The 27,656-nt window shown below is 54.9% G+C and overlaps 1 protein-coding gene across 11 annotated transcripts in view; it reads left to right on the forward strand.

The window, feature by feature from the left end:
- DMBT1 (deleted in malignant brain tumors 1) overlaps nt 1-27,656 on the forward strand; it is a 93,650-nt gene that overhangs the window by 53,499 nt on the left and 12,495 nt on the right. For 5 of the 11 annotated variants that reach the window (XM_053909986.1, XM_053909991.1, XM_053909992.1 and 2 more), the window contains 15 exons: nt 614-937; nt 1,737-1,766; nt 2,388-2,414; nt 5,043-5,366; nt 7,884-8,207; nt 9,007-9,036; nt 9,658-9,684; nt 12,313-12,636; nt 15,154-15,477; nt 16,277-16,306; nt 16,928-16,954; nt 19,583-19,906; nt 22,424-22,747; nt 23,547-23,576; nt 24,198-24,260. In XM_053909986.1, coding sequence (XP_053765961.1) covers nt 614-937; nt 1,737-1,766; nt 2,388-2,414; nt 5,043-5,366; nt 7,884-8,207; nt 9,007-9,036; nt 9,658-9,684; nt 12,313-12,636; nt 15,154-15,477; nt 16,277-16,306; nt 16,928-16,954; nt 19,583-19,906; nt 22,424-22,747; nt 23,547-23,576; nt 24,198-24,238 — 2,510 coding nt within the window. In that variant the 3' untranslated portion in view covers nt 24,239-24,260. Of the gene's footprint in view, nt 1-613; nt 938-1,736; nt 1,767-2,387; nt 2,415-5,042; nt 5,367-7,883; nt 8,208-9,006; nt 9,037-9,657; nt 9,685-12,312; nt 12,637-15,153; nt 15,478-16,276; nt 16,307-16,927; nt 16,955-19,582; nt 19,907-22,423; nt 22,748-23,546; nt 23,577-23,891; nt 23,914-24,197; nt 24,266-26,014; nt 26,234-26,516; nt 26,720-27,124; nt 27,446-27,656 lie in introns of those variants that run through there. The other 6 variants (XM_053909994.1, XM_053909995.1, XM_053909996.1 and 3 more) reach the window with 5 other exon arrangements.

Here is a 27,656-nt window from a genome sequence, read left to right on the forward strand (position 1 = left end):
GGTAGCAGAAAGAGGTGACTCTCAGATCCCAGGTCTGGAGGTAGGCGGATAGCCCCCTGACTCCAGTGGGATCGATGTTCAGTGCTGACCGTTCTGCAGGAGGTTAACGTAACGCTTGGAGATCTGTCCAATCTCCTGAGACCTCCCTCATGGCTCGCAGGCCGTGGAGCATATAGCCTTGGGAAGAAGGGGGCCCATGTGCTAGTATTACACCTTTCTTGCCACGTTGCAGGCAGGTCCTGGGGCTCTGCCTGAACCCAGGCAGGACCCTACAAGGGCCAACAAGCTGCCCCACAGGGCAGCGGTCTCGGCCTGACAGCGATGGCTGGAAGATGCCCTCGTGAGCATGCCCAGCGTGGATGGGGGTTGTCTTCCTACTCACATGCATTGCATCATAGCGTCCTTTCCCGCATCGTGGCATCCTTTGGACAGGTCTGTCTAGGTGTCTCAGCTCTTAGGGTGCGTGGGCTGAAGATTCAGCTCTTGGCATGTTCGAAGGGGAACGGTGCCCGGGGAAGACTGGCCGTGAGCAAGCTTTTGAGTCTGGACCAAGCCTTAAGCCTTTGGCCAGAAGATGGACATGGACAGTGGGTTTTGTTCTTTGTCTTTCTAGGGAACGAGGCAAGTTTGTCCCTGAGGCTGGTGAATGGAGGTGACCGGTGTCAGGGCCGCGTGGAAGTCCTGTCCCAAGGCTCCTGGGGCACCGTGTGTGACGACGACTGGGACATCAATGACGCCAACGTGGTGTGCAGGCAACTGGGCTGTGGCTGGGCCGTGTCGGCCCCGGGAAGTGCCCGCTTTGGTCAGGGCTCAGGGCCCATTGTCCTGGACAACGTGCGCTGCTCCGGGCAAGAGTCCTACCTGTGGCGCTGCCCCCACAACGGCTGGAACTCGCACAACTGTGGCCATAGTGAGGACGCCAGTGTCATCTGTTCAGGTGAGCCTCTTGTCGTTGGGAGTTTCTCTTGCTGTTGGCTAGGGAAGAGAGACGTCATGTTCTGATCCGATCGTTGGAAGCTACCTATATACCATCCCTGTCTTCCTCACGTCTCCTCAACTCTCCTCCAGTGTCAGTGTCAGTGTCAGTTTTTGTCAGGCTGGCAGGTGTGGAGATGGTAAAGTAGGACACGTGCCAAACTGCCAGTCCCCGCGAAGCCGTTACTGGCCCTCCTGCAACATTGCAGGTGGCGGCGAGTGATCGGCCTGCTGAATGGGGGTCTCTCGCGGGGATCCCAGGGCTAGGATTGCAGACCAACCTGTATGTGTGTGGCTACGGCCGCGGCGGGTTTGGGGTCCTGAGCCCCTGACTGCATGTCCCCCGCTGGAGGGGTGACGCCCGGTCCGTGCGGCGGGTCTGTGGTGCGAGGGGCCAGCTGCTTCTGCGATGACTGCCAGACAAACCTTGTCATGAGCCCTGCTTAGGCCTGAAAGATCAGCCGTGGCATGTTGGCGGGAGCTGGACTCCTCGGTGTTGCTGCCATGGTGAGCGGCTGAAAGCTCAAGGCACACGTGTGGTTTGTGTGCCTTGGAGCCAGTCACCTTGACATGGGAAATCATGTTCTTGGTGTGCCTGGCCCTTTGAAGAGGGTCGTCCTTCCAGGGTGTGGATGTCACGGGCCCTACCCTCCGTGGCCGGGGACCAGCGTCGATGGCATCTGACCCGCTCAGATCCTTCCCCCTTGCGTCCGGTTGGGGCAGCTCTGTGCGGTGTCTCACGTGCTCTTGTCTCTTCCCAGCTGCCCAGTCCCAGCCCACGACCGCACCAGGTGAGTTCTGCTGCCTCTTGACTCCTGAGCATCTATCTCCTCTTGTAAGCCAGCCCTGGCCCCAAACTTTACATCTAAGGGGGACTCCGGAGCTTTTCTCTCTCCTGGGCCTTCCTTGGTCCCTCTCGGTTATGTAGACACTTCCAGTTGAACAGCCCACAACACACGGACTGTCCTTACTGGCTCAGAGAAATAAGAGTCCTCTGGGTACACCGTCCTCACTAAGACCTTAGATGACAGAGAAGGCTGTCTCGGGAACATTTCTGCTGGATTGCATTGCCTGGACCAAATGCTCCACGTGTTGGGAGAATAGAGACGTTTTCACGTCCTACTCCCCGTGTGGAGCCTACGTGATGCGTTTCCCAACGACAGGGTCATAACGGCACGGCAATTACCCTTGCACATGGCACCGCCTCGTTGCCGTTGTGCTGGACATTCGACGGTGGGATTTTGGCTCTTGGCAGCCTCTCGGCAGAGACCCCTTTCTCCTCTATCCGGCAGAACTCCTCAGATATCACCACCATTGGTCCCACCTAATAGTCACTTGAGCCAACCTGGATTGACTCCACCTCCTTTCTAATTCTACTTTTTGTTTCTGTCTCTCTCTCTGTGTCTCTCCAGATTGGTGGTATACAAGTCCTTCCTACGGTAAGCATCCTTGATTTCCTGCCGAAAGATTATCATCAACACCATAACCAAGTGGCGTGGGTGAAATTCCTAAATGTGGGTTCGGCTTCCGCCCTAACCAGCGTATTCAGTGTGGGGCGTTCTGTTTCCCCACAAGAATTATGATTTCCTGCCACCTACCGGTTGTGAGATCTACTAGTCAGGATGCTTTTGTTCGCAATTGACCGGAACCCAGCTCCACCTGTCTTACGCTAGGAGAGCATATGACATATGCTAATGTCCATAATGAGGACATTAGTGGTGGGTGGGTCTAGCTTCAGGAACAACGGGATGTACAAGTCCCAGGACCGCCTGCTCACAGTGTTTGTCTTAGCACCATTTTCTCTTATGTGCTCGGGCCCACTATGGCTGTGCATTGTGCACATGAGGGGCCGATGCCAGTGCCAGGTCCCCGTGCCACCAGGAGAAGGACTCTGTTTGTCACCCATTGTCTGGTTGACATGTCCTGGGAGGCCTCTGATACCTGCTTGGGAAGAGATGAGTCACCGGAACCATGTGCATGGGCTCTGATTCCCGGGTCAGGGTCCCCATGGCCACCGTCTATACCTCCAGAGACAGGGACAAGATGTGATACTAGGGCCTCCTTGACCCTCATGGACAGGGGTCTTGGCCACTTGACTTCATAGGAGCGATGGTGTCTGTACCTACAACTCAGGGCAAGCGGTTTCTGACCCAAAGAAGCTCTTCCCTGTCAGAGCTTTGTTCTGTCCCAAGTGCTCTGTGCTGAATGCTGCCCACATTTGCCCAGTCCAGGCACAGAAGCTTGCCTCTCCCAGGGCTGTCAGGCCATGTCGCGCTCTACTCTGGAGCTGGCCTCCGGTTTCAGGTCCGGTTCTGTGCTGACAGTGCAGTGTCCGTGGGGCAACTGAGAGGGACTCGATTGCCCCTACAGCCTGGTAGCTCGTCTTCCGTAGGGACCGTAGGGGTGTCTGCTCCTGCTTCTTTCAGTCCTACAGTAGGACGGGGATGATGGTCTGTGTGACTCAGGACTGTAGCAAATGGCCAAATAGTGCTTGCTTTTCTGCTCTTTGGGTCTCTGGGCATAACCGCTACCCCACAATTCTCCAGCCTAATGTCTAGAGTCTGGAGTTTTGAGGATAGTCAGAGCAGTGCCACCAGCACAGTATCTACTTCCAGAATTGTTCATGCCCCTGATGGAGATTCCATGCCGTTACCATTCACACCCAATCCCATTTCTCTCCGGTCATCACCTGTCTGCCTTCTATCAATATGGATTTATTTACTCTGGCATTTTCGTATGAATGGATTCGGTGCATATGTGGCCCTTTGTGGCTGGCTTCTTTCAATGGCAGACTCTCTCAAGGTTCACCACGATGGCACACGTACACAGTGGCCCCATGAATCCCTAGCCTTTTTTTTTTTTTTAAACCATTCATCGGTTGAAGGCCATGTTGATTAATTGAATCTTTTGACTCATTTGAATAGGCTTTCCGTGACTGCTGTGTACAATTTTGATATTTGAACAGCTGTTTACAGATCTCCTGGGTATATACCTGGGGTAGAATGTGTGGGTCAAGTGATGACGTTATGTTTCTCTCTTGTGGAAGCACTGAACTGTTTGCCACAGTAGCCACACCAATGTAGGGTGCCATTAGCTGTGTCTGGAAGTTGTGCTTTCTCTACATCCTCAACGACACGACTTCTTCTGTCCCTTTCATTGTAGTCATCTGTCTGTGGATAGGATTTGCCTTTTCCTAACGGCTGCGGAAGCGGTCGTCTTCTCATGGGTTTGTTGCATGTGTCCATCTTGTTTGGAGACCAGAGCTCTCATTGAACGCATGCCTGGAAGAATGAGAACCAGCAATGGTCATGCCCCAGCCCAGCTCACAGGGTGCAAAGGGCTGGGTCCAGGTGAGCCCGATCACTCATGAGCTGTGCTGTCGTGCTGAACGTGGCAAATGACCTTCCTGCCGGCAGACCTAATGCTGCCATGTTGTGTTTCTTTTCTGCCACCCACAGGTCCGGGCTGCTGTGCGTGTGCACAGCTCAGAGTCAGTGATCGTTAGTCCTGCCCACTGGTATGATATTCAGAGGGCTCACGGACTGTTTCAGATTGAGTACAAGCTCGGGGCTTAAGAGCGACACGAGTCAGTGGTCAGCATAAAGGAACCTTCACAAGAACCCTCAGGCCCAGTAGTAGGGTGCACGACATAGGACGGTCAGGGGAAGGTGGGGTGGAGTCTGTAAGCACTAGGTCTAGGACAGTTTCTTGATGGTGGCTGGGTAGGAACTCTGGGCTTGATGTAGGTGCTTGGGTTGGTCATCGAGGTAGGGAGGCAGGCGGCTGGCTTTCACCCTTCGCCCCTGCTTCCCATGACCAGTCAGCAATCCCAATGCTGACATCGTGGGCCACCAAACTGTGCACATGCGTAAACCTCATGACCCTCCGGGGTATCTGAATAGCCCCTCAATGGTGAACAATGGTGAGCAAGCTTCAGAGAGTCCTGTGCTGGGCAACCTTAACCTGCATGCAGAAGTCATGGTCCCTGAAGTAATTCTTGTCCACTGAGACCCTGGGGCTTTTCCTCCGGGGAGGAAGAGAAAGATAATTTTCGTGTCTCCTGCTAGGGAACGAAACAGGTTTGTCCCTGAGGCTGGTGAATGGAAGTGACCAGTGTCGGGGCCGCGTGGAGGTCCTGTACCGAGGCTCCTGGGGCACCGTGTGTGACGACAGCTGGGACACCAATGACGCCGACGTGGTGTGCAGGCAGCTGAGCTGTGGCCGGGCCGTGTCGGCCCCGGGAAGTGCCCGCTTTGGTGAGGGCTCAGGGCCCATTGTCCTGGACGACGTGCGCTGCTCCGGGCAAGAGCCCTACCTGTGGCGCTGCCCCCACAACGGCTGGAACTCGCACAACTGTCGCCATGGGGAGGACGCCAGTGTCATCTGCTCAGGTGAACTTCAAAACTCTCATGGCGATTACTGAGAACCGACACACTCCTTTCTCCAGGGTCCCCACCCGACCTCTCCTGGATATCTGTGTCTCTAGGTCTCCTGGGCGCAGCTGTCCCCTGAAGTGCCACAGAGGTGGACCGCAGGGGCGGCTGCCCTCTTTCTGTGGACAGAAATTGCTTGGGATTATCAGTGACACTGTGGGTGACAAGGTGCATTCACCTTTCAGTGGGCAGCCAAAATGACCCCCTGCTTGTCAGCTGGATCATCTGCTCAGTCCACACCTGATTTCCTAGGGCCCTTTTCTCAAGGCGCACCTTTTGGGAATGTGGTTGAAAGACGAGCCACCTTCACTCCTTTGTGGCCCTATGCTTCGGGGTCCTCCATGAAGCCAACCTAGGGAGCAGGATTGCAGTCTAGATTGCGCATCTGGGGCGACAGTGATAGTAGTGGAGAAGGGGATCGATGTAGGGAATGGCTGGTGAGTGGCACATGGAACACTGATGAGCCACCGAGGACCCCGGGGCCTGAGCTTGGCCCCCTGCAGAAAGCCTGTGAAACCTTGTCAAGGCTGAGCGCATAGCACCTGGGATGGGAGGCTTGGGATCTTCCTAGCATAACTGTTCAACCCATTCTAGCTGTTTCCACGTGGCGTGGATGCAGTGGTTCTGAGGGTGTTCGTGGGCCTGCTGGTGGCATTCCGACTGCCGGAAAGCCAGTCCTCAGGCCCAGCAAGGCAAGCAATGGCAGTGGGGCATAGGGTGGGGCTCCCAGAGGACTGAGAGATTCATGGAGGGCCCTTGCTGTGTCTGCCCAAGGACACGTGGAGTCATCTGCTTGTGAGATTAGGCTGGTTTCTTCAACCTTTGATCCAGTTGGAGCACCTGTGTGCTTTTGTGTCTGCCTTGAGGTTTTTTCTATTACAGCCGTTCACCCCAACGTACGGTTCGCCCGGGTGAGTGTCAGGTGACCCCACTGGGAATGTGTCTTTTCACGGTTCCCATCCTTCTTCTCAGCGCTCGGGGGAAGCACCGCTCTTGGTCGAAATTATGGGTATCCCGTGTTTCTGCTTGTCAGTTAGTCACGACAGTGGCTCTTAAAGAGACCTGGAGCTCTAAGAGGCCCGTCTGGCCATCGGCCCAGGAGGTTTCGTGTAGTTGTTTCAGGCTGTCCCAGGAGACAGCTGCGTGCAGGTTCAGGGAACTGGCCTCTGTGTTTGGATTTCAGCTGTAATGCAATCTGGGCCGACACGTTGGGTGGAACAATGGACACGGATGACCACTGCCCTTCTCCTGAAGGGACCTCAGAGCATGCTGGATTCTCTCCATCGCTCGCCGTTTGGAACGCCCTCAGATTCATCTGTGTCCCGTGCATATGTCCAAAGCAGATGAACAGTGCCCTGGGGGTGAAAGTGTAGCAAGTGATGGTGTGTTACAGGCACTAGGATATCTGACTCATTTCAGGTTGACCCAGCACCACTCAGACATGCATACCTCAGGGTGGGCAGGATGCAAAGGCCCTGTGAGGGAGACAGTGACATGCCAGGTTTCGAGATGGATGTGGACGGACCAGGTGGTCCTCCCGCAGAGCCTTCATCCCAACAGGGCTGGCCGAGCAGCAGGCCTGTGCAGCAAGGTGACAATTGCAGGTGTCAGTGGTCAAGAGGCCCGCCACACACTCTTTTCGAAGACTCCTTCCCGAGATGTCTACCTCTCGCTCTTCCCTCTGTCACGATTTCTGGACACCCGGGCCCCCGGTCTACCCACCTATAAGACCAACAGGGAATAAATATTCCTATCCAAGTCCCTGGCTCACTCTCCTTCTACGTAAAGTTTGGTTATGGAAGTCACAGGAGGGGACTCGGGGTGTGTCTTTGCTCTCTTTGCCGCAACCTCTGTGTGTGTTTGGTAGCAGAAAGAGGTGACTCTCAGATCCCAGGTCTGGAGGTAGGCGGATAGCCCCCTGACTCCAGTGGGATCGATGTTCAGTGCTGACCGTTCTGCAGGAGGTTAACGTAACGCTTGGAGATCTGTCCAATCTCCTGAGACCTCCCTCATGGCTCGCAGGCCGTGGAGCATATAGCCTTGGGAAGAAGGGGGCCCATGTGCTAGTATTACACCTTTCTTGCCACGTTGCAGGCAGGTCCTGGGGCTCTGCCTGAACCCAGGCAGGACCCTACAAGGGCCAACAAGCTGCCCCACAGGGCAGCGGTCTCGGCCTGACAGCGATGGCTGGAAGATGCCCTCGTGAGCATGCCCAGCGTGGATGGGGGTTGTCTTCCTACTCACGTGCATTGCATCATAGCGTCCTTTCCCGCATCGTGGCATCCTTTGGACAGGTCTGTCTAGGTGTCTCAGCTCTTAGGGTGCGTGGGCTGAAGATTCAGCTCTTGGCATGTTCGAAGGGGAACGGTGCCCGGGGAAGACTGGCCGTGAGCAAGCTTTTGAGTCTGGACCAAGCCTTAAGCCTTTGGCCAGAAGATGGACATGGACAGTGGGTTTTGTTCTTTGTCTTTCTAGGGAACGAGGCAAGTTTGTCCCTGAGGCTGGTGAATGGAGGTGACCGGTGTCAGGGCCGCGTGGAAGTCCTGTCCCAAGGCTCCTGGGGCACCGTGTGTGACGACGACTGGGACATCAATGACGCCAACGTGGTGTGCAGGCAACTGGGCTGTGGCTGGGCCGTGTCGGCCCCGGGAAGTGCCCGCTTTGGTCAGGGCTCAGGGCCCATTGTCCTGGACAACGTGCGCTGCTCCGGGCAAGAGTCCTACCTGTGGCGCTGCCCCCACAACGGCTGGAACTCGCACAACTGTGGCCATAGTGAGGACGCCAGTGTCATCTGTTCAGGTGAGCCTCTTGTCGTTGGGAGTTTCTCTTGCTGTTGGCTAGGGAAGAGAGACGTCATGTTCTGATCCGATCGTTGGAAGCTACCTATATACCATCCCTGTCTTCCTCACGTCTCCTCAACTCTCCTCCAGTGTCAGTGTCAGTGTCAGTTTTTGTCAGGCTGGCAGGTGTGGAGATGGTAAAGTAGGACACGTGCCAAACTGCCAGTCCCCGCGAAGCCGTTACTGGCCCTCCTGCAACATTGCAGGTGGCGGCGAGTGATCGGCCTGCTGAATGGGGGTCTCTCGCGGGGATCCCAGGGCTAGGATTGCAGACCAACCTGTATGTGTGTGGCTACGGCCGCGGCGGGTTTGGGGTCCTGAGCCCCTGACTGCATGTCCCCCGCTGGAGGGGTGACGCCCGGTCCGTGCGGCGGGTCTGTGGTGCGAGGGGCCAGCTGCTTCTGCGATGACTGCCAGACAAACCTTGTCATGAGCCCTGCTTAGGCCTGAAAGATCAGCCGTGGCATGTTGGCGGGAGCTGGACTCCTCGGTGTTGCTGCCATGGTGAGCGGCTGAAAGCTCAAGGCACACGTGTGGTTTGTGTGCCTTGGAGCCAGTCACCTTGACATGGGAAATCATGTTCTTGGTGTGCCTGGCCCTTTGAAGAGGGTCGTCCTTCCAGGGTGTGGATGTCACGGGCCCTACCCTCCGTGGCCGGGGACCAGCGTCGATGGCATCTGACCCGCTCAGATCCTTCCCCCTTGCGTCCGGTTGGGGCAGCTCTGTGCGGTGTCTCACGTGCTCTTGTCTCTTCCCAGCTGCCCAGTCCCAGCCCACGACCGCACCAGGTGAGTTCTGCTGCCTCTTGACTCCTGAGCATCTATCTCCTCTTGTAAGCCAGCCCTGGCCCCAAACTTTACATCTAAGGGGGACTCCGGAGCTTTTCTCTCTCCTGGGCCTTCCTTGGTCCCTCTCGGTTATGTAGACACTTCCAGTTGAACAGCCCACAACACACGGACTGTCCTTACTGGCTCAGAGAAATAAGAGTCCTCTGGGTACACCGTCCTCACTAAGACCTTAGATGACAGAGAAGGCTGTCTCGGGAACATTTCTGCTGGATTGCATTGCCTGGACCAAATGCTCCACGTGTTGGGAGAATAGAGACGTTTTCACGTCCTACTCCCCGTGTGGAGCCTACGTGATGCGTTTCCCAACGACAGGGTCATAACGGCACGGCAATTACCCTTGCACATGGCACCGCCTCGTTGCCGTTGTGCTGGACATTCGACGGTGGGATTTTGGCTCTTGGCAGCCTCTCGGCAGAGACCCCTTTCTCCTCTATCCGGCAGAACTCCTCAGATATCACCACCATTGGTCCCACCTAATAGTCACTTGAGCCAACCTGGATTGACTCCACCTCCTTTCTAATTCTACTTTTTGTTTCTGTCTCTCTCTCTGTGTCTCTCCAGATTGGTGGTATACAAGTCCTTCCTACGGTAAGCATCCTTGATTTCCTGCCGAAAGATTATCATCAACACCATAACCAAGTGGCGTGGGTGAAATTCCTAAATGTGGGTTCGGCTTCCGCCCTAACCAGCGTATTCAGTGTGGGGCGTTCTGTTTCCCCACAAGAATTATGATTTCCTGCCACCTACCGGTTGTGAGATCTACTAGTCAGGATGCTTTTGTTCGCAATTGACCGGAACCCAGCTCCACCTGTCTTACGCTAGGAGAGCATATGACATATGCTAATGTCCATAATGAGGACATTAGTGGTGGGTGGGTCTAGCTTCAGGAACAACGGGATGTACAAGTCCCAGGACCGCCTGCTCACAGTGTTTGTCTTAGCACCATTTTCTCTTATGTGCTCGGGCCCACTATGGCTGTGCATTGTGCACATGAGGGGCCGATGCCAGTGCCAGGTCCCCGTGCCACCAGGAGAAGGACTCTGTTTGTCACCCATTGTCTGGTTGACATGTCCTGGGAGGCCTCTGATACCTGCTTGGGAAGAGATGAGTCACCGGAACCATGTGCATGGGCTCTGATTCCCGGGTCAGGGTCCCCATGGCCACCGTCTATACCTCCAGAGACAGGGACAAGATGTGATACTAGGGCCTCCTTGACCCTCATGGACAGGGGTCTTGGCCACTTGACTTCATAGGAGCGATGGTGTCTGTACCTACAACTCAGGGCAAGCGGTTTCTGACCCAAAGAAGCTCTTCCCTGTCAGAGCTTTGTTCTGTCCCAAGTGCTCTGTGCTGAATGCTGCCCACATTTGCCCAGTCCAGGCACAGAAGCTTGCCTCTCCCAGGGCTGTCAGGCCATGTCGCGCTCTACTCTGGAGCTGGCCTCCGGTTTCAGGTCCGGTTCTGTGCTGACAGTGCAGTGTCCGTGGGGCAACTGAGAGGGACTCGATTGCCCCTACAGCCTGGTAGCTCGTCTTCCGTAGGGACCGTAGGGGTGTCTGCTCCTGCTTCTTTCAGTCCTACAGTAGGACGGGGATGATGGTCTGTGTGACTCAGGACTGTAGCAAATGGCCAAATAGTGCTTGCTTTTCTGCTCTTTGGGTCTCTGGGCATAACCGCTACCCCACAATTCTCCAGCCTAATGTCTAGAGTCTGGAGTTTTGAGGATAGTCAGAGCAGTGCCACCAGCACAGTATCTACTTCCAGAATTGTTCATGCCCCTGATGGAGATTCCATGCCGTTACCATTCACACCCAATCCCATTTCTCTCCGGTCATCACCTGTCTGCCTTCTATCAATATGGATTTATTTACTCTGGCATTTTCGTATGAATGGATTCGGTGCATATGTGGCCCTTTGTGGCTGGCTTCTTTCAATGGCAGACTCTCTCAAGGTTCACCACGATGGCACACGTACACAGTGGCCCCATGAATCCCTAGCCTTTTTTTTTTTTTTAAACCATTCATCGGTTGAAGGCCATGTTGATTAATTGAATCTTTTGACTCATTTGAATAGGCTTTCCGTGACTGCTGTGTACAATTTTGATATTTGAACAGCTGTTTACAGATCTCCTGGGTATATACCTGGGGTAGAATGTGTGGGTCAAGTGATGACGTTATGTTTCTCTCTTGTGGAAGCACTGAACTGTTTGCCACAGTAGCCACACCAATGTAGGGTGCCATTAGCTGTGTCTGGAAGTTGTGCTTTCTCTACATCCTCAACGACACGACTTCTTCTGTCCCTTTCATTGTAGTCATCTGTCTGTGGATAGGATTTGCCTTTTCCTAACGGCTGCGGAAGCGGTCGTCTTCTCATGGGTTTGTTGCATGTGTCCATCTTGTTTGGAGACCAGAGCTCTCATTGAACGCATGCCTGGAAGAATGAGAACCAGCAATGGTCATGCCCCAGCCCAGCTCACAGGGTGCAAAGGGCTGGGTCCAGGTGAGCCCGATCACTCATGAGCTGTGCTGTCGTGCTGAACGTGGCAAATGACCTTCCTGCCGGCAGACCTAATGCTGCCATGTTGTGTTTCTTTTCTGCCACCCACAGGTCCGGGCTGCTGTGCGTGTGCACAGCTCAGAGTCAGTGATCGTTAGTCCTGCCCACTGGTATGATATTCAGAGGGCTCACGGACTGTTTCAGATTGAGTACAAGCTCGGGGCTTAAGAGCGACACGAGTCAGTGGTCAGCATAAAGGAACCTTCACAAGAACCCTCAGGCCCAGTAGTAGGGTGCACGACATAGGACGGTCAGGGGAAGGTGGGGTGGAGTCTGTAAGCACTAGGTCTAGGACAGTTTCTTGATGGTGGCTGGGTAGGAACTCTGGGCTTGATGTAGGTGCTTGGGTTGGTCATCGAGGTAGGGAGGCAGGCGGCTGGCTTTCACCCTTCGCCCCTGCTTCCCATGACCAGTCAGCAATCCCAATGCTGACATCGTGGGCCACCAAACTGTGCACATGCGTAAACCTCATGACCCTCCGGGGTATCTGAATAGCCCCTCAATGGTGAACAATGGTGAGCAAGCTTCAGAGAGTCCTGTGCTGGGCAACCTTAACCTGCATGCAGAAGTCATGGTCCCTGAAGTAATTCTTGTCCACTGAGACCCTGGGGCTTTTCCTCCGGGGAGGAAGAGAAAGATAATTTTCGTGTCTCCTGCTAGGGAACGAAACAGGTTTGTCCCTGAGGCTGGTGAATGGAAGTGACCAGTGTCGGGGCCGCGTGGAGGTCCTGTACCGAGGCTCCTGGGGCACCGTGTGTGACGACAGCTGGGACACCAATGACGCCGACGTGGTGTGCAGGCAGCTGAGCTGTGGCCGGGCCGTGTCGGCCCCGGGAAGTGCCCGCTTTGGTGAGGGCTCAGGGCCCATTGTCCTGGACGACGTGCGCTGCTCCGGGCAAGAGCCCTACCTGTGGCGCTGCCCCCACAACGGCTGGAACTCGCACAACTGTCGCCATGGGGAGGACGCCAGTGTCATCTGCTCAGGTGAACTTCAAAACTCTCATGGCGATTACTGAGAACCGACACACTCCTTTCTCCAGGGTCCCCACCCGACCTCTCCTGGATATCTGTGTCTCTAGGTCTCCTGGGCGCAGCTGTCCCCTGAAGTGCCACAGAGGTGGACCGCAGGGGCGGCTGCCCTCTTTCTGTGGACAGAAATTGCTTGGGATTATCAGTGACACTGTGGGTGACAAGGTGCATTCACCTTTCAGTGGGCAGCCAAAATGACCCCCTGCTTGTCAGCTGGATCATCTGCTCAGTCCACACCTGATTTCCTAGGGCCCTTTTCTCAAGGCGCACCTTTTGGGAATGTGGTTGAAAGACGAGCCACCTTCACTCCTTTGTGGCCCTATGCTTCGGGGTCCTCCATGAAGCCAACCTAGGGAGCAGGATTGCAGTCTAGATTGCGCATCTGGGGCGACAGTGATAGTAGTGGAGAAGGGGATCGATGTAGGGAATGGCTGGTGAGTGGCACATGGAACACTGATGAGCCACCGAGGACCCCGGGGCCTGAGCTTGGCCCCCTGCAGAAAGCCTGTGAAACCTTGTCAAGGCTGAGCGCATAGCACCTGGGATGGGAGGCTTGGGATCTTCCTAGCATAACTGTTCAACCCATTCTAGCTGTTTCCACGTGGCGTGGATGCAGTGGTTCTGAGGGTGTTCGTGGGCCTGCTGGTGGCATTCCGACTGCCGGAAAGCCAGTCCTCAGGCCCAGCAAGGCAAGCAATGGCAGTGGGGCATAGGGTGGGGCTCCCAGAGGACTGAGAGATTCATGGAGGGCCCTTGCTGTGTCTGCCCAAGGACACGTGGAGTCATCTGCTTGTGAGATTAGGCTGGTTTCTTCAACCTTTGATCCAGTTGGAGCACCTGTGTGCTTTTGTGTCTGCCTTGAGGTTTTTTCTATTACAGCCGTTCACCCCAACGTACGGTTCGCCCGGGTGAGTGTCAGGTGACCCCACTGGGAATGTGTCTTTTCACGGTTCCCATCCTTCTTCTCAGCGCTCGGGGGAAGCACCGCTCTTGGTCGAAATTATGGGTATCCCGTGTTTCTGCTTGTCAGTTAGTCACGACAGTGGCTCTTAAAGAGACCTGGAGCTCTAAGAGGCCCGTCTGGCCATCGGCCCAGGAGGTTTCGTGTAGTTGTTTCAGGCTGTCCCAGGAGACAGCTGCGTGCAGGTTCAGGGAACTGGCCTCTGTGTTTGGATTTCAGCTGTAATGCAATCTGGGCCGACACGTTGGGTGGAACAATGGACACGGATGACCACTGCCCTTCTCCTGAAGGGACCTCAGAGCATGCTGGATTCTCTCCATCGCTCGCCGTTTGGAACGCCCTCAGATTCATCTGTGTCCCGTGCATATGTCCAAAGCAGATGAACAGTGCCCTGGGGGTGAAAGTGTAGCAAGTGATGGTGTGTTACAGGCACTAGGATATCTGACTCATTTCAGGTTGACCCAGCACCACTCAGACATGCATACCTCAGGGTGGGCAGGATGCAAAGGCCCTGTGAGGGAGACAGTGACATGCCAGGTTTCGAGATGGATGTGGACGGACCAGGTGGTCCTCCCGCAGAGCCTTCATCCCAACAGGGCTGGCCGAGCAGCAGGCCTGTGCAGCAAGGTGACAATTGCAGGTGTCAGTGGTCAAGAGGCCCGCCACACACTCTTTTCGAAGACTCCTTCCCGAGATGTCTACCTCTCGCTCTTCCCTCTGTCACGATTTCTGGACACCCGGGCCCCCGGTCTACCCACCTATAAGACCAACAGGGAATAAATATTCCTATCCAAGTCCCTGGCTCACTCTCCTTCTACGTAAAGTTTGGTTATGGAAGTCACAGGAGGGGACTCGGGGTGTGTCTTTGCTCTCTTTGCCGCAACCTCTGTGTGTGTTTGGTAGCAGAAAGAGGTGACTCTCAGATCCCAGGTCTGGAGGTAGGCGGATAGCCCCCTGACTCCAGTGGGATCGATGTTCAGTGCTGACCGTTCTGCAGGAGGTTAACGTAACGCTTGGAGATCTGTCCAATCTCCTGAGACCTCCCTCATGGCTCGCAGGCCGTGGAGCATATAGCCTTGGGAAGAAGGGGGCCCATGTGCTAGTATTACACCTTTCTTGCCACGTTGCAGGCAGGTCCTGGGGCTCTGCCTGAACCCAGGCAGGACCCTACAAGGGCCAACAAGCTGCCCCACAGGGCAGCGGTCTCGGCCTGACAGCGATGGCTGGAAGATGCCCTCGTGAGCATGCCCAGCGTGGATGGGGGTTGTCTTCCTACTCACGTGCATTGCATCATAGCGTCCTTTCCCGCATCGTGGCATCCTTTGGACAGGTCTGTCTAGGTGTCTCAGCTCTTAGGGTGCGTGGGCTGAAGATTCAGCTCTTGGCATGTTCGAAGGGGAACGGTGCCCGGGGAAGACTGGCCGTGAGCAAGCTTTTGAGTCTGGACCAAGCCTTAAGCCTTTGGCCAGAAGATGGACATGGACAGTGGGTTTTGTTCTTTGTCTTTCTAGGGAACGAGGCAAGTTTGTCCCTGAGGCTGGTGAATGGAGGTGACCGGTGTCAGGGCCGCGTGGAAGTCCTGTCCCAAGGCTCCTGGGGCACCGTGTGTGACGACGACTGGGACATCAATGACGCCAACGTGGTGTGCAGGCAACTGGGCTGTGGCTGGGCCGTGTCGGCCCCGGGAAGTGCCCGCTTTGGTCAGGGCTCAGGGCCCATTGTCCTGGACAACGTGCGCTGCTCCGGGCAAGAGTCCTACCTGTGGCGCTGCCCCCACAACGGCTGGAACTCGCACAACTGTGGCCATAGTGAGGACGCCAGTGTCATCTGTTCAGGTGAGCCTCTTGTCGTTGGGAGTTTCTCTTGCTGTTGGCTAGGGAAGAGAGACGTCATGTTCTGATCCGATCGTTGGAAGCTACCTATATACCATCCCTGTCTTCCTCACGTCTCCTCAACTCTCCTCCAGTGTCAGTGTCAGTGTCAGTTTTTGTCAGGCTGGCAGGTGTGGAGATGGTAAAGTAGGACACGTGCCAAACTGCCAGTCCCCGCGAAGCCGTTACTGGCCCTCCTGCAACATTGCAGGTGGCGGCGAGTGATCGGCCTGCTGAATGGGGGTCTCTCGCGGGGATCCCAGGGCTAGGATTGCAGACCAACCTGTATGTGTGTGGCTACGGCCGCGGCGGGTTTGGGGTCCTGAGCCCCTGACTGCATGTCCCCCGCTGGAGGGGTGACGCCCGGTCCGTGCGGCGGGTCTGTGGTGCGAGGGGCCAGCTGCTTCTGCGATGACTGCCAGACAAACCTTGTCATGAGCCCTGCTTAGGCCTGAAAGATCAGCCGTGGCATGTTGGCGGGAGCTGGACTCCTCGGTGTTGCTGCCATGGTGAGCGGCTGAAAGCTCAAGGCACACGTGTGGTTTGTGTGCCTTGGAGCCAGTCACCTTGACATGGGAAATCATGTTCTTGGTGTGCCTGGCCCTTTGAAGAGGGTCGTCCTTCCAGGGTGTGGATGTCACGGGCCCTACCCTCCGTGGCCGGGGACCAGCGTCGATGGCATCTGACCCGCTCAGATCCTTCCCCCTTGCGTCCGGTTGGGGCAGCTCTGTGCGGTGTCTCACGTGCTCTTGTCTCTTCCCAGCTGCCCAGTCCCAGCCCACGACCGCACCAGGTGAGTTCTGCTGCCTCTTGACTCCTGAGCATCTATCTCCTCTTGTAAGCCAGCCCTGGCCCCAAACTTTACATCTAAGGGGGACTCCGGAGCTTTTCTCTCTCCTGGGCCTTCCTTGGTCCCTCTCGGTTATGTAGACACTTCCAGTTGAACAGCCCACAACACACGGACTGTCCTTACTGGCTCAGAGAAATAAGAGTCCTCTGGGTACACCGTCCTCACTAAGACCTTAGATGACAGAGAAGGCTGTCTCGGGAACATTTCTGCTGGATTGCATTGCCTGGACCAAATGCTCCACGTGTTGGGAGAATAGAGACGTTTTCACGTCCTACTCCCCGTGTGGAGCCTACGTGATGCGTTTCCCAACGACAGGGTCATAACGGCACGGCAATTACCCTTGCACATGGCACCGCCTCGTTGCCGTTGTGCTGGACATTCGACGGTGGGATTTTGGCTCTTGGCAGCCTCTCGGCAGAGACCCCTTTCTCCTCTATCCGGCAGAACTCCTCAGATATCACCACCATTGGTCCCACCTAATAGTCACTTGAGCCAACCTGGATTGACTCCACCTCCTTTCTAATTCTACTTTTTGTTTCTGTCTCTCTCTCTGTGTCTCTCCAGATTGGTGGTATACAAGTCCTTCCTACGGTAAGCATCCTTGATTTCCTGCCGAAAGATTATCATCAACACCATAACCAAGTGGCGTGGGTGAAATTCCTAAATGTGGGTTCGGCTTCCGCCCTAACCAGCGTATTCAGTGTGGGGCGTTCTGTTTCCCCACAAGAATTATGATTTCCTGCCACCTACCGGTTGTGAGATCTACTAGTCAGGATGCTTTTGTTCGCAATTGACCGGAACCCAGCTCCACCTGTCTTACGCTAGGAGAGCATATGACATATGCTAATGTCCATAATGAGGACATTAGTGGTGGGTGGGTCTAGCTTCAGGAACAACGGGATGTACAAGTCCCAGGACCGCCTGCTCACAGTGTTTGTCTTAGCACCATTTTCTCTTATGTGCTCGGGCCCACTATGGCTGTGCATTGTGCACATGAGGGGCCGATGCCAGTGCCAGGTCCCCGTGCCACCAGGAGAAGGACTCTGTTTGTCACCCATTGTCTGGTTGACATGTCCTGGGAGGCCTCTGATACCTGCTTGGGAAGAGATGAGTCACCGGAACCATGTGCATGGGCTCTGATTCCCGGGTCAGGGTCCCCATGGCCACCGTCTATACCTCCAGAGACAGGGACAAGATGTGATACTAGGGCCTCCTTGACCCTCATGGACAGGGGTCTTGGCCACTTGACTTCATAGGAGCGATGGTGTCTGTACCTACAACTCAGGGCAAGCGGTTTCTGACCCAAAGAAGCTCTTCCCTGTCAGAGCTTTGTTCTGTCCCAAGTGCTCTCTGCTGAATGCTGCCCACATTTGCCCAGTCCAGGCACAGAAGCTTGCCTCTCCCAGGGCTGTCAGGCCATGTCGCGCTCTACTCTGGAGCTGGCCTCCGGTTTCAGGTCCGGTTCTGTGCTGACAGTGCAGTGTCCGTGGGGCAACTGAGAGGGACTCGATTGCCCCTACAGCCTGGTAGCTCGTCTTCCGTAGGGACCGTAGGGGTGTCTGCTCCTGCTTCTTTCAGTCCTACAGTAGGACGGGGATGATGGTCTGTGTGACTCAGGACTGTAGCAAATGGCCAAATAGTGCTTGCTTTTCTGCTCTTTGGGTCTCTGGGCATAACCGCTACCCCACAATTCTCCAGCCTAATGTCTAGAGTCTGGAGTTTTGAGGATAGTCAGAGCAGTGCCACCAGCACAGTATCTACTTCCAGAATTGTTCATGCCCCTGATGGAGATTCCATGCCGTTACCATTCACACCCAATCCCATTTCTCTCCGGTCATCACCTGTCTGCCTTCTATCAATATGGATTTATTTACTCTGGCATTTTCGTATGAATGGATTCGGTGCATATGTGGCCCTTTGTGGCTGGCTTCTTTCAATGGCAGACTCTCTCAAGGTTCACCACGATGGCACACGTACACAGTGGCCCCATGAATCCCTAGCCTTTTTTTTTTTTTTAAACCATTCATCGGTTGAAGGCCATGTTGATTAATTGAATCTTTTGACTCATTTGAATAGGCTTTCCGTGACTGCTGTGTACAATTTTGATATTTGAACAGCTGTTTACAGATCTCCTGGGTATATACCTGGGGTAGAATGTGTGGGTCAAGTGATGACGTTATGTTTCTCTCTTGTGGAAGCACTGAACTGTTTGCCACAGTAGCCACACCAATGTAGGGTGCCATTAGCTGTGTCTGGAAGTTGTGCTTTCTCTACATCCTCAACGACACGACTTCTTCTGTCCCTTTCATTGTAGTCATCTGTCTGTGGATAGGATTTGCCTTTTCCTAACGGCTGCGGAAGCGGTCGTCTTCTCATGGGTTTGTTGCATGTGTCCATCTTGTTTGGAGACCAGAGCTCTCATTGAACGCATGCCTGGAAGAATGAGAACCAGCAATGGTCATGCCCCAGCCCAGCTCACAGGGTGCAAAGGGCTGGGTCCAGGTGAGCCCGATCACTCATGAGCTGTGCTGTCGTGCTGAACGTGGCAAATGACCTTCCTGCCGGCAGACCTAATGCTGCCATGTTGTGTTTCTTTTCTGCCACCCACAGGTCCGGGCTGCTGTGCGTGTGCACAGCTCAGAGTCAGTGATCGTTAGTCCTGCCCACTGGTATGATATTCAGAGGGCTCACGGACTGTTTCAGATTGAGTACAAGCTCGGGGCTTAAGAGCGACACGAGTCAGTGGTCAGCATAAAGGAACCTTCACAAGAACCCTCAGGCCCAGTAGTAGGGTGCACGACATAGGACGGTCAGGGGAAGGTGGGGTGGAGTCTGTAAGCACTAGGTCTAGGACAGTTTCTTGATGGTGGCTGGGTAGGAACTCTGGGCTTGATGTAGGTGCTTGGGTTGGTCATCGAGGTAGGGAGGCAGGCGGCTGGCTTTCACCCTTCGCCCCTGCTTCCCATGACCAGTCAGCAATCCCAATGCTGACATCGTGGGCCACCAAACTGTGCACATGCGTAAACCTCATGACCCTCCGGGGTATCTGAATAGCCCCTCAATGGTGAACAATGGTGAGCAAGCTTCAGAGAGTCCTGTGCTGGGCAACCTTAACCTGCATGCAGAAGTCATGGTCCCTGAAGTAATTCTTGTCCACTGAGACCCTGGGGCTTTTCCTCCGGGGAGGAAGAGAAAGATAATTTTCGTGTCTCCTGCTAGGGAACGAAACAGGTTTGTCCCTGAGGCTGGTGAATGGAAGTGACCAGTGTCGGGGCCGCGTGGAGGTCCTGTACCGAGGCTCCTGGGGCACCGTGTGTGACGACAGCTGGGACACCAATGACGCCGACGTGGTGTGCAGGCAGCTGAGCTGTGGCCGGGCCGTGTCGGCCCCGGGAAGTGCCCGCTTTGGTGAGGGCTCAGGGCCCATTGTCCTGGACGACGTGCGCTGCTCCGGGCAAGAGCCCTACCTGTGGCGCTGCCCCCACAACGGCTGGAACTCGCACAACTGTCGCCATGGGGAGGACGCCAGTGTCATCTGCTCAGGTGAACTTCAAAACTCTCATGGCGATTACTGAGAACCGACACACTCCTTTCTCCAGGGTCCCCACCCGACCTCTCCTGGATATCTGTGTCTCTAGGTCTCCTGGGCGCAGCTGTCCCCTGAAGTGCCACAGAGGTGGACCGCAGGGGCGGCTGCCCTCTTTCTGTGGACAGAAATTGCTTGGGATTATCAGTGACACTGTGGGTGACAAGGTGCATTCACCTTTCAGTGGGCAGCCAAAATGACCCCCTGCTTGTCAGCTGGATCATCTGCTCAGTCCACACCTGATTTCCTAGGGCCCTTTTCTCAAGGCGCACCTTTTGGGAATGTGGTTGAAAGACGAGCCACCTTCACTCCTTTGTGGCCCTATGCTTCGGGGTCCTCCATGAAGCCAACCTAGGGAGCAGGATTGCAGTCTAGATTGCGCATCTGGGGCGACAGTGATAGTAGTGGAGAAGGGGATCGATGTAGGGAATGGCTGGTGAGTGGCACATGGAACACTGATGAGCCACCGAGGACCCCGGGGCCTGAGCTTGGCCCCCTGCAGAAAGCCTGTGAAACCTTGTCAAGGCTGAGCGCATAGCACCTGGGATGGGAGGCTTGGGATCTTCCTAGCATAACTGTTCAACCCATTCTAGCTGTTTCCACGTGGCGTGGATGCAGTGGTTCTGAGGGTGTTCGTGGGCCTGCTGGTGGCATTCCGACTGCCGGAAAGCCAGTCCTCAGGCCCAGCAAGGCAAGCAATGGCAGTGGGGCATAGGGTGGGGCTCCCAGAGGACTGAGAGATTCATGGAGGGCCCTTGCTGTGTCTGCCCAAGGACACGTGGAGTCATCTGCTTGTGAGATTAGGCTGGTTTCTTCAACCTTTGATCCAGTTGGAGCACCTGTGTGCTTTTGTGTCTGCCTTGAGGTTTTTTCTATTACAGCCGTTCACCCCAACGTACGGTTCGCCCGGGTGAGTGTCAGGTGACCCCACTGGGAATGTGTCTTTTCACGGTTCCCATCCTTCTTCTCAGCGCTCGGGGGAAGCACCGCTCTTGGTCGAAATTATGGGTATCCCGTGTTTCTGCTTGTCAGTTAGTCACGACAGTGGCTCTTAAAGAGACCTGGAGCTCTAAGAGGCCCGTCTGGCCATCGGCCCAGGAGGTTTCGTGTAGTTGTTTCAGGCTGTCCCAGGAGACAGCTGCGTGCAGGTTCAGGGAACTGGCCTCTGTGTTTGGATTTCAGCTGTAATGCAATCTGGGCCGACACGTTGGGTGGAACAATGGACACGGATGACCACTGCCCTTCTCCTGAAGGGACCTCAGAGCATGCTGGATTCTCTCCATCGCTCGCCGTTTGGAACGCCCTCAGATTCATCTGTGTCCCGTGCATATGTCCAAAGCAGATGAACAGTGCCCTGGGGGTGAAAGTGTAGCAAGTGATGGTGTGTTACAGGCACTAGGATATCTGACTCATTTCAGGTTGACCCAGCACCACTCAGACATGCATACCTCAGGGTGGGCAGGATGCAAAGGCCCTGTGAGGGAGACAGTGACATGCCAGGTTTCGAGATGGATGTGGACGGACCAGGTGGTCCTCCCGCAGAGCCTTCATCCCAACAGGGCTGGCCGAGCAGCAGGCCTGTGCAGCAAGGTGACAATTGCAGGTGTCAGTGGTCAAGAGGCCCGCCACACACTCTTTTCGAAGACTCCTTCCCGAGATGTCTACCTCTCGCTCTTCCCTCTGTCACGATTTCTGGACACCCGGGCCCCCGGTCTACCCACCTATAAGACCAACAGGGAATAAATATTCCTATCCAAGTCCCTGGCTCACTCTCCTTCTACGTAAAGTTTGGTTATGGAAGTCACAGGAGGGGACTCGGGGTGTGTCTTTGCTCTCTTTGCCGCAACCTCTGTGTGTGTTTGGTAGCAGAAAGAGGTGACTCTCAGATCCCAGGTCTGGAGGTAGGCGGATAGCCCCCTGACTCCAGTGGGATCGATGTTCAGTGCTGACCGTTCTGCAGGAGGTTAACGTAACGCTTGGAGATCTGTCCAATCTCCTGAGACCTCCCTCATGGCTCGCAGGCCGTGGAGCATATAGCCTTGGGAAGAAGGGGGCCCATGTGCTAGTATTACACCTTTCTTGCCACGTTGCAGGCAGGTCCTGGGGCTCTGCCTGAACCCAGGCAGGACCCTACAAGGGCCAACAAGCTGCCCCACAGGGCAGCGGTCTCGGCCTGACAGCGATGGCTGGAAGATGCCCTCGTGAGCATGCCCAGCGTGGATGGGGGTTGTCTTCCTACTCACATGCATTGCATCATAGCGTCCTTTCCCGCATCGTGGCATCCTTTGGACAGGTCTGTCTAGGTGTCTCAGCTCTTAGGGTGCGTGGGCTGAAGATTCAGCTCTTGGCATGTTCGAAGGGGAACGGTGCCCGGGGAAGACTGGCCGTGAGCAAGCTTTTGAGTCTGGACCAAGCCTTAAGCCTTTGGCCAGAAGATGGACATGGACAGTGGGTTTTGTTCTTTGTCTTTCTAGGGAACGAGGCAAGTTTGTCCCTGAGGCTGGTGAATGGAGGTGACCGGTGTCAGGGCCGCGTGGAAGTCCTGTCCCAAGGCTCCTGGGGCACCGTGTGTGACGACGACTGGGACATCAATGACGCCAACGTGGTGTGCAGGCAACTGGGCTGTGGCTGGGCCGTGTCGGCCCCGGGAAGTGCCCGCTTTGGTCAGGGCTCAGGGCCCATTGTCCTGGACAACGTGCGCTGCTCCGGGCAAGAGTCCTACCTGTGGCGCTGCCCCCACAACGGCTGGAACTCGCACAACTGTGGCCATAGTGAGGACGCCAGTGTCATCTGTTCAGGTGAGCCTCTTGTCGTTGGGAGTTTCTCTTGCTGTTGGCTAGGGAAGAGAGACGTCATGTTCTGATCCGATCGTTGGAAGCTACCTATATACCATCCCTGTCTTCCTCACGTCTCCTCAACTCTCCTCCAGTGTCAGTGTCAGTGTCAGTTTTTGTCAGGCTGGCAGGTGTGGAGATGGTAAAGTAGGACACGTGCCAAACTGCCAGTCCCCGCGAAGCCGTTACTGGCCCTCCTGCAACATTGCAGGTGGCGGCGAGTGATCGGCCTGCTGAATGGGGGTCTCTCGCGGGGATCCCAGGGCTAGGATTGCAGACCAACCTGTATGTGTGTGGCTACGGCCGCGGCGGGTTTGGGGTCCTGAGCCCCTGACTGCATGTCCCCCGCTGGAGGGGTGACGCCCGGTCCGTGCGGCGGGTCTGTGGTGCGAGGGGCCAGCTGCTTCTGCGATGACTGCCAGACAAACCTTGTCATGAGCCCTGCTTAGGCCTGAAAGATCAGCCGTGGCATGTTGGCGGGAGCTGGACTCCTCGGTGTTGCTGCCATGGTGAGCGGCTGAAAGCTCAAGGCACACGTTTGGTTTGTGTGCCTTGGAGCCAATCACCTTGACATGGGAAATCATGTTCTTGGTGTGCCTGGCCCTTTGAAGAGGGTCGTCCTTCCAGGGTGTGGATGTCACGGGCCCTACCCTCCGTGGCCGGGGACCAGCGTCGATGGCATCTGACCCGCTCAGATCCTTCCCCCTTGCGTCCGGTTGGGGCAGCTCTGTGCGGTGTCTCACGTGCTCTTGTCTCTTCCCAGCTGCCCAGTCCCAGCCCACGACCGCACCAGGTGAGTTCTGCTGCCTCTTGACTCCTGAGCATCTATCTCCTCTTGAAAGCCAGCCCTGGCCCCAAACTTTACATCTAAGGGGGACTCCGGAGCTTTTCTCTCTCCTGGGCCTTCCTTGGTCCCTCTCGGTTATGTAGACACTTCCAGTTGAACAGCCCACAACACACGGACTGTCCTTACGGGCTCAGTGAAATAAGAGTCCTCTGGGTACACCGTCCTCACTAAGACCTTAGATGACAGAGAAGGCTGTCTCGGGAACATTTCTGCTGGATTGCATTGCCTGGACCAAATGCTCCACGTGTTGGGAGAATAGAGACGTTTTCACGTCCTACTCCCCGTGTGGAGCCTACGTGATGCGTTTCCCAACGACAGGGTCATAACGGCACGGCAATTACCCTTGCACATGGCACCGCCTCGTTGCCGTTGTGCTGGACATTCGACGGTGGGATTTTGGCTCTTGGCAGCCTCTCGGCAGAGACCCCTTTCTCCTCTATCCGGCAGAACTCCTCAGATATCACCACCATTGGTCCCACCTAATAGTCACTTGAGCCAACCTGGATTGACTCCACCTCCTTTCTAATTCTACTTTTTGTTTCTGTCTCTCTCTCTGTGTCTCTCCAGATTGGTGGTATACAAGTCCTTCCTACGGTAAGCATCCTTGATTTCCTGCCGAAAGATTATCATCAACACCATAACCAACTGGCGTGGGTGAAATTCCTAAATGTGGGTTCGGCTTCCGCCCTAACCAGCGTATTCAGTGTGGGGCGTTCTGTTTCCCCACAAGAATTATGATTTCCTGCCACCTACCGGTTGTGGGATCTACTAGTCAGGATGCTTTTGTTCGCAATTGACCGGAACCCAGCTCCACCTGTCTTACGCTAGGAGAGCATATGACATATGCTAATGTCCATAATGAGGACATTAGTGGTGGGTGGGTCTAGCTTCAGGAACAACGGGATGTACAAGTCCCAGGACCGCCTGCTCACAGTGTTTGTCTTAGCACCATTTTCTCTTATGTGCTCGGGCTCACTATGGCTGTGCATTGTGCACATGAGGGGCCGATGCCAGTGCCAGGTCCCCGTGCCACCAGGAGAAGGACTCTGTTTGTCACCCATTGTCTGGTTGACATGTCCTGGGAGGCCTCTGATACCTGCTTGGGAAGAGATGAGTCACCGGAACCATGTGCATGGGCTCTGATTCCCGGGTCAGGGTCCCCATGGCCACCGTCTATACCTCCAGAGACAGGGACAAGATGTGATACTAGGGCCTCCTTGACCCTCATGGACAGGGGTCTTGGCCACTTGACTTCATGGGACCGATGGTGTCTGTACCTACAACTCAAGGCAAGCGGTTTCTGACCCAAAGAAGCTCTTCCCTGTCAGAGCTTTGTTCTGTCCCAAGTGGTCTCTGCTGAATGCTGCCCACATTTGCCCAGTCCAGGCACAGAAGCTTGCCTCTCCCAGGGCTGTCAGGCCATGTCGCGCTCTACTCTGGAGCTGGCCTCCGGTTTCAGGTCCGGTTCTGTGCTGACAGTGCAGTGTCCGTGGGGCAACTGAGAGGGACTCGATTGCCCCTATAGCCTGGTAGCTCGTCTTCCGTAGGGACCGTAGGGGTGTCTGCTCCTGCTTCTTTCAGTCTTACAGTAGGACGGGGATGATGGTCTGTGTGACTCAGGACTGTAGCAAATGGCCAAATAGTGCTTGCTTTTCTGCTCTTTGGGTCTCTGGGCATAACCGCTACCCCACAATTCCCCAGCCTAAGGTCTAGAGTCCGGAGTTTTTAGGATAGTCAGAGCAGTGCCACCAGCACAGTATCTACTTCAATGCTAAATACTATTTGTCATTCTCTGCTAAATAGTGATAGCTAATACTGTTGGGTGCTTCTTATGTGCCAGGAAATGCTCTGAGAGTTTTCACATATTGTCTCATTTAATACTCCTAAGAATCTGATGAGACAGATGTTATGATCACTCCCAGTTTTCAGATAAGGAAGCTGAGGCAGAGACGTTATGTGACTTGCTCAAGATCATGGAGCTGATAACGGCAGAGTCAAGCTGCAAGCCCAGGCCTTCTGTGGCAGAAACCCTACTTTCGACCCCACTTTACACTGCTTCTTGTCAACTGGCATGAGACTCTAGGGAATAAGTTCCTTTACACAGCGCTCTGCATGGGCCAACACTCCCACTCAGCCAGGGTTATCCCTGTAATCCCCTGAATATTGACAATCATCACTTTGTTGCTTTCTTGGCATTTTTGCTTCAAGGTGACTCATGCTCTCTCTGAAGCTTGGGTCACCTCTGGACAGAGAGTCACTTTTCTAGGCCCTTTGGGGGAGGTAGATCCTCAGATCAAGGTCCCTAATGTGAGGCAGCCCAGGACCAGGCCCAAGAGAGGAAAAACTGAGTCATGTTCTAAGGTCAGAGGACTCGTACCCAAAAGACAATTGCTTGTTGTAACACATCTGAAACCTGCCATGTTGGTGTGTCCCTCTCTCTCCTCTATAGGACCCTCTTCAAATTGTGGTGGCTTCTTATTTAATGCCAGCGGGACATTTTTCAGCCCATCTTACCCTGGATACTACCCCAACAATGCTGACTGTGTCTGGGAAATAGAAGTGAACCCCAGCTATCGCATAAATCTGGGATTCAACAGTCTGCAGTGAGTAACAGCCAGGTCATCTGGCGAAGGATGGTCCTCCACGGTTTGGGCTGTGTGCGGGGCTGAGATGATTTACACTCTCAGATGCCATGGACCACATGTCACATTGCTCTGAACCTACCATGAAGTGTCTGGCAACATTGGGAATTCCTTTAATCTGATTGAGGAACAGCTCAAAGAATATGTTAGATTCAGTAATGTTGCCCGTGAAAGTCCAAACTATCTGTAAAATACAGGAGTGATAGAGATTTCGATGTTGACACGAATCCACTTTTTCATACAGGCTGGAGGTGAGCAGCAATTGCAATTTCGATTATGTCGAAGTCTCTGATGGACCGCTGAACAGCAGTAACTTGCTGGGGAAAATTTGTAATGGCACCAGGCAAATATTCACCTCTTCTTACAACCGAATGACTGTTCGATTTCGAAGTGACATCAGTATCCAAAGCACCGGCTTTTCTGCTTGGTATAACTCCTTTCCTCAAGGTGCGTTCACACTAAACCCGATCGACCTGACCTTGGAGGCTCAGTGTGTTTATGTGGACCCTGCTTCTGGGTATCGTGGTTCCCACATGAAACCAAACATCCCTCCTCCTTGTCTCACAGTTGACTGGTAAACGAAGGCTAAGAGATGTAGGGAATGGGGGACACAGCCTGGTCTTGGGTTTGCCACGAAATTCCCTGGAGACCTGGTGACTGACCTTACTGTGAACCAACATGTTCCCATCTGGAGGGTGAGGGGGTCTGAGCCCCTTCCAGCTTGATCTTGGAGACGTCTGTACCCTGATCAGCCGCCTGGTGACTTTAGGAGTGAGAAAGGCCCATGGGTTATTTGGCCTGTGAGGTCTGTTGTGGGAGTGGCCATCATTTCTTATGCCGTGTGTCTTTCAGATGCCAGCCTGAGATTAGTCAGTTCAAATTCCTCCTACGGTGCCTGTGCCGGGCGTGTGGAAATTTACCACAATGGCATATGGGGGACGGTTTGTGATGACTCCTGGGACATTCAGGATGCCCAAGTGGTCTGCAGACAGCTGCGGTGTGGATATGCAGTGTCAGCCCTGGGAAATGCCCATTTTGGGCCCGGCTCTGGTCCCATCACCCTGGACGATGTGGTGTGCTCCGGGACAGAATCTACTCTCTGGCAGTGCCGGAACCGAGGCTGGTTCTCCCATGACTGTGCCCACCGGGAAGATGCCGGAGTCATTTGCTCAGGTACCACATGACGTCATTCATGGAAGGCCCCTTTCACCTCTGACCTGCTACAGAGTGACAGCTAAGGGCCGGTGGCTGATGGTATTTGTGGCCCAGTTCTGGAAGTGGAGGCAGACTGGAGCTTGTCAGCTTATGCCCTTGGCCTTCCCACTCCAGGAGACCATGCAGGGGCCACTGTGTCTCCGGTGGGTTTCTGGGCCCCAGAGCCATC

The sequence above is a fragment of the Panthera pardus genome, unplaced genomic scaffold (genome assembly GCF_024362965.1).
Source record: "Panthera pardus isolate Hobbes unplaced genomic scaffold, ASM2436296v1 HiC_scaffold_22, whole genome shotgun sequence".
NCBI lineage: Eukaryota > Metazoa > Chordata > Mammalia > Carnivora > Felidae > Panthera > Panthera pardus.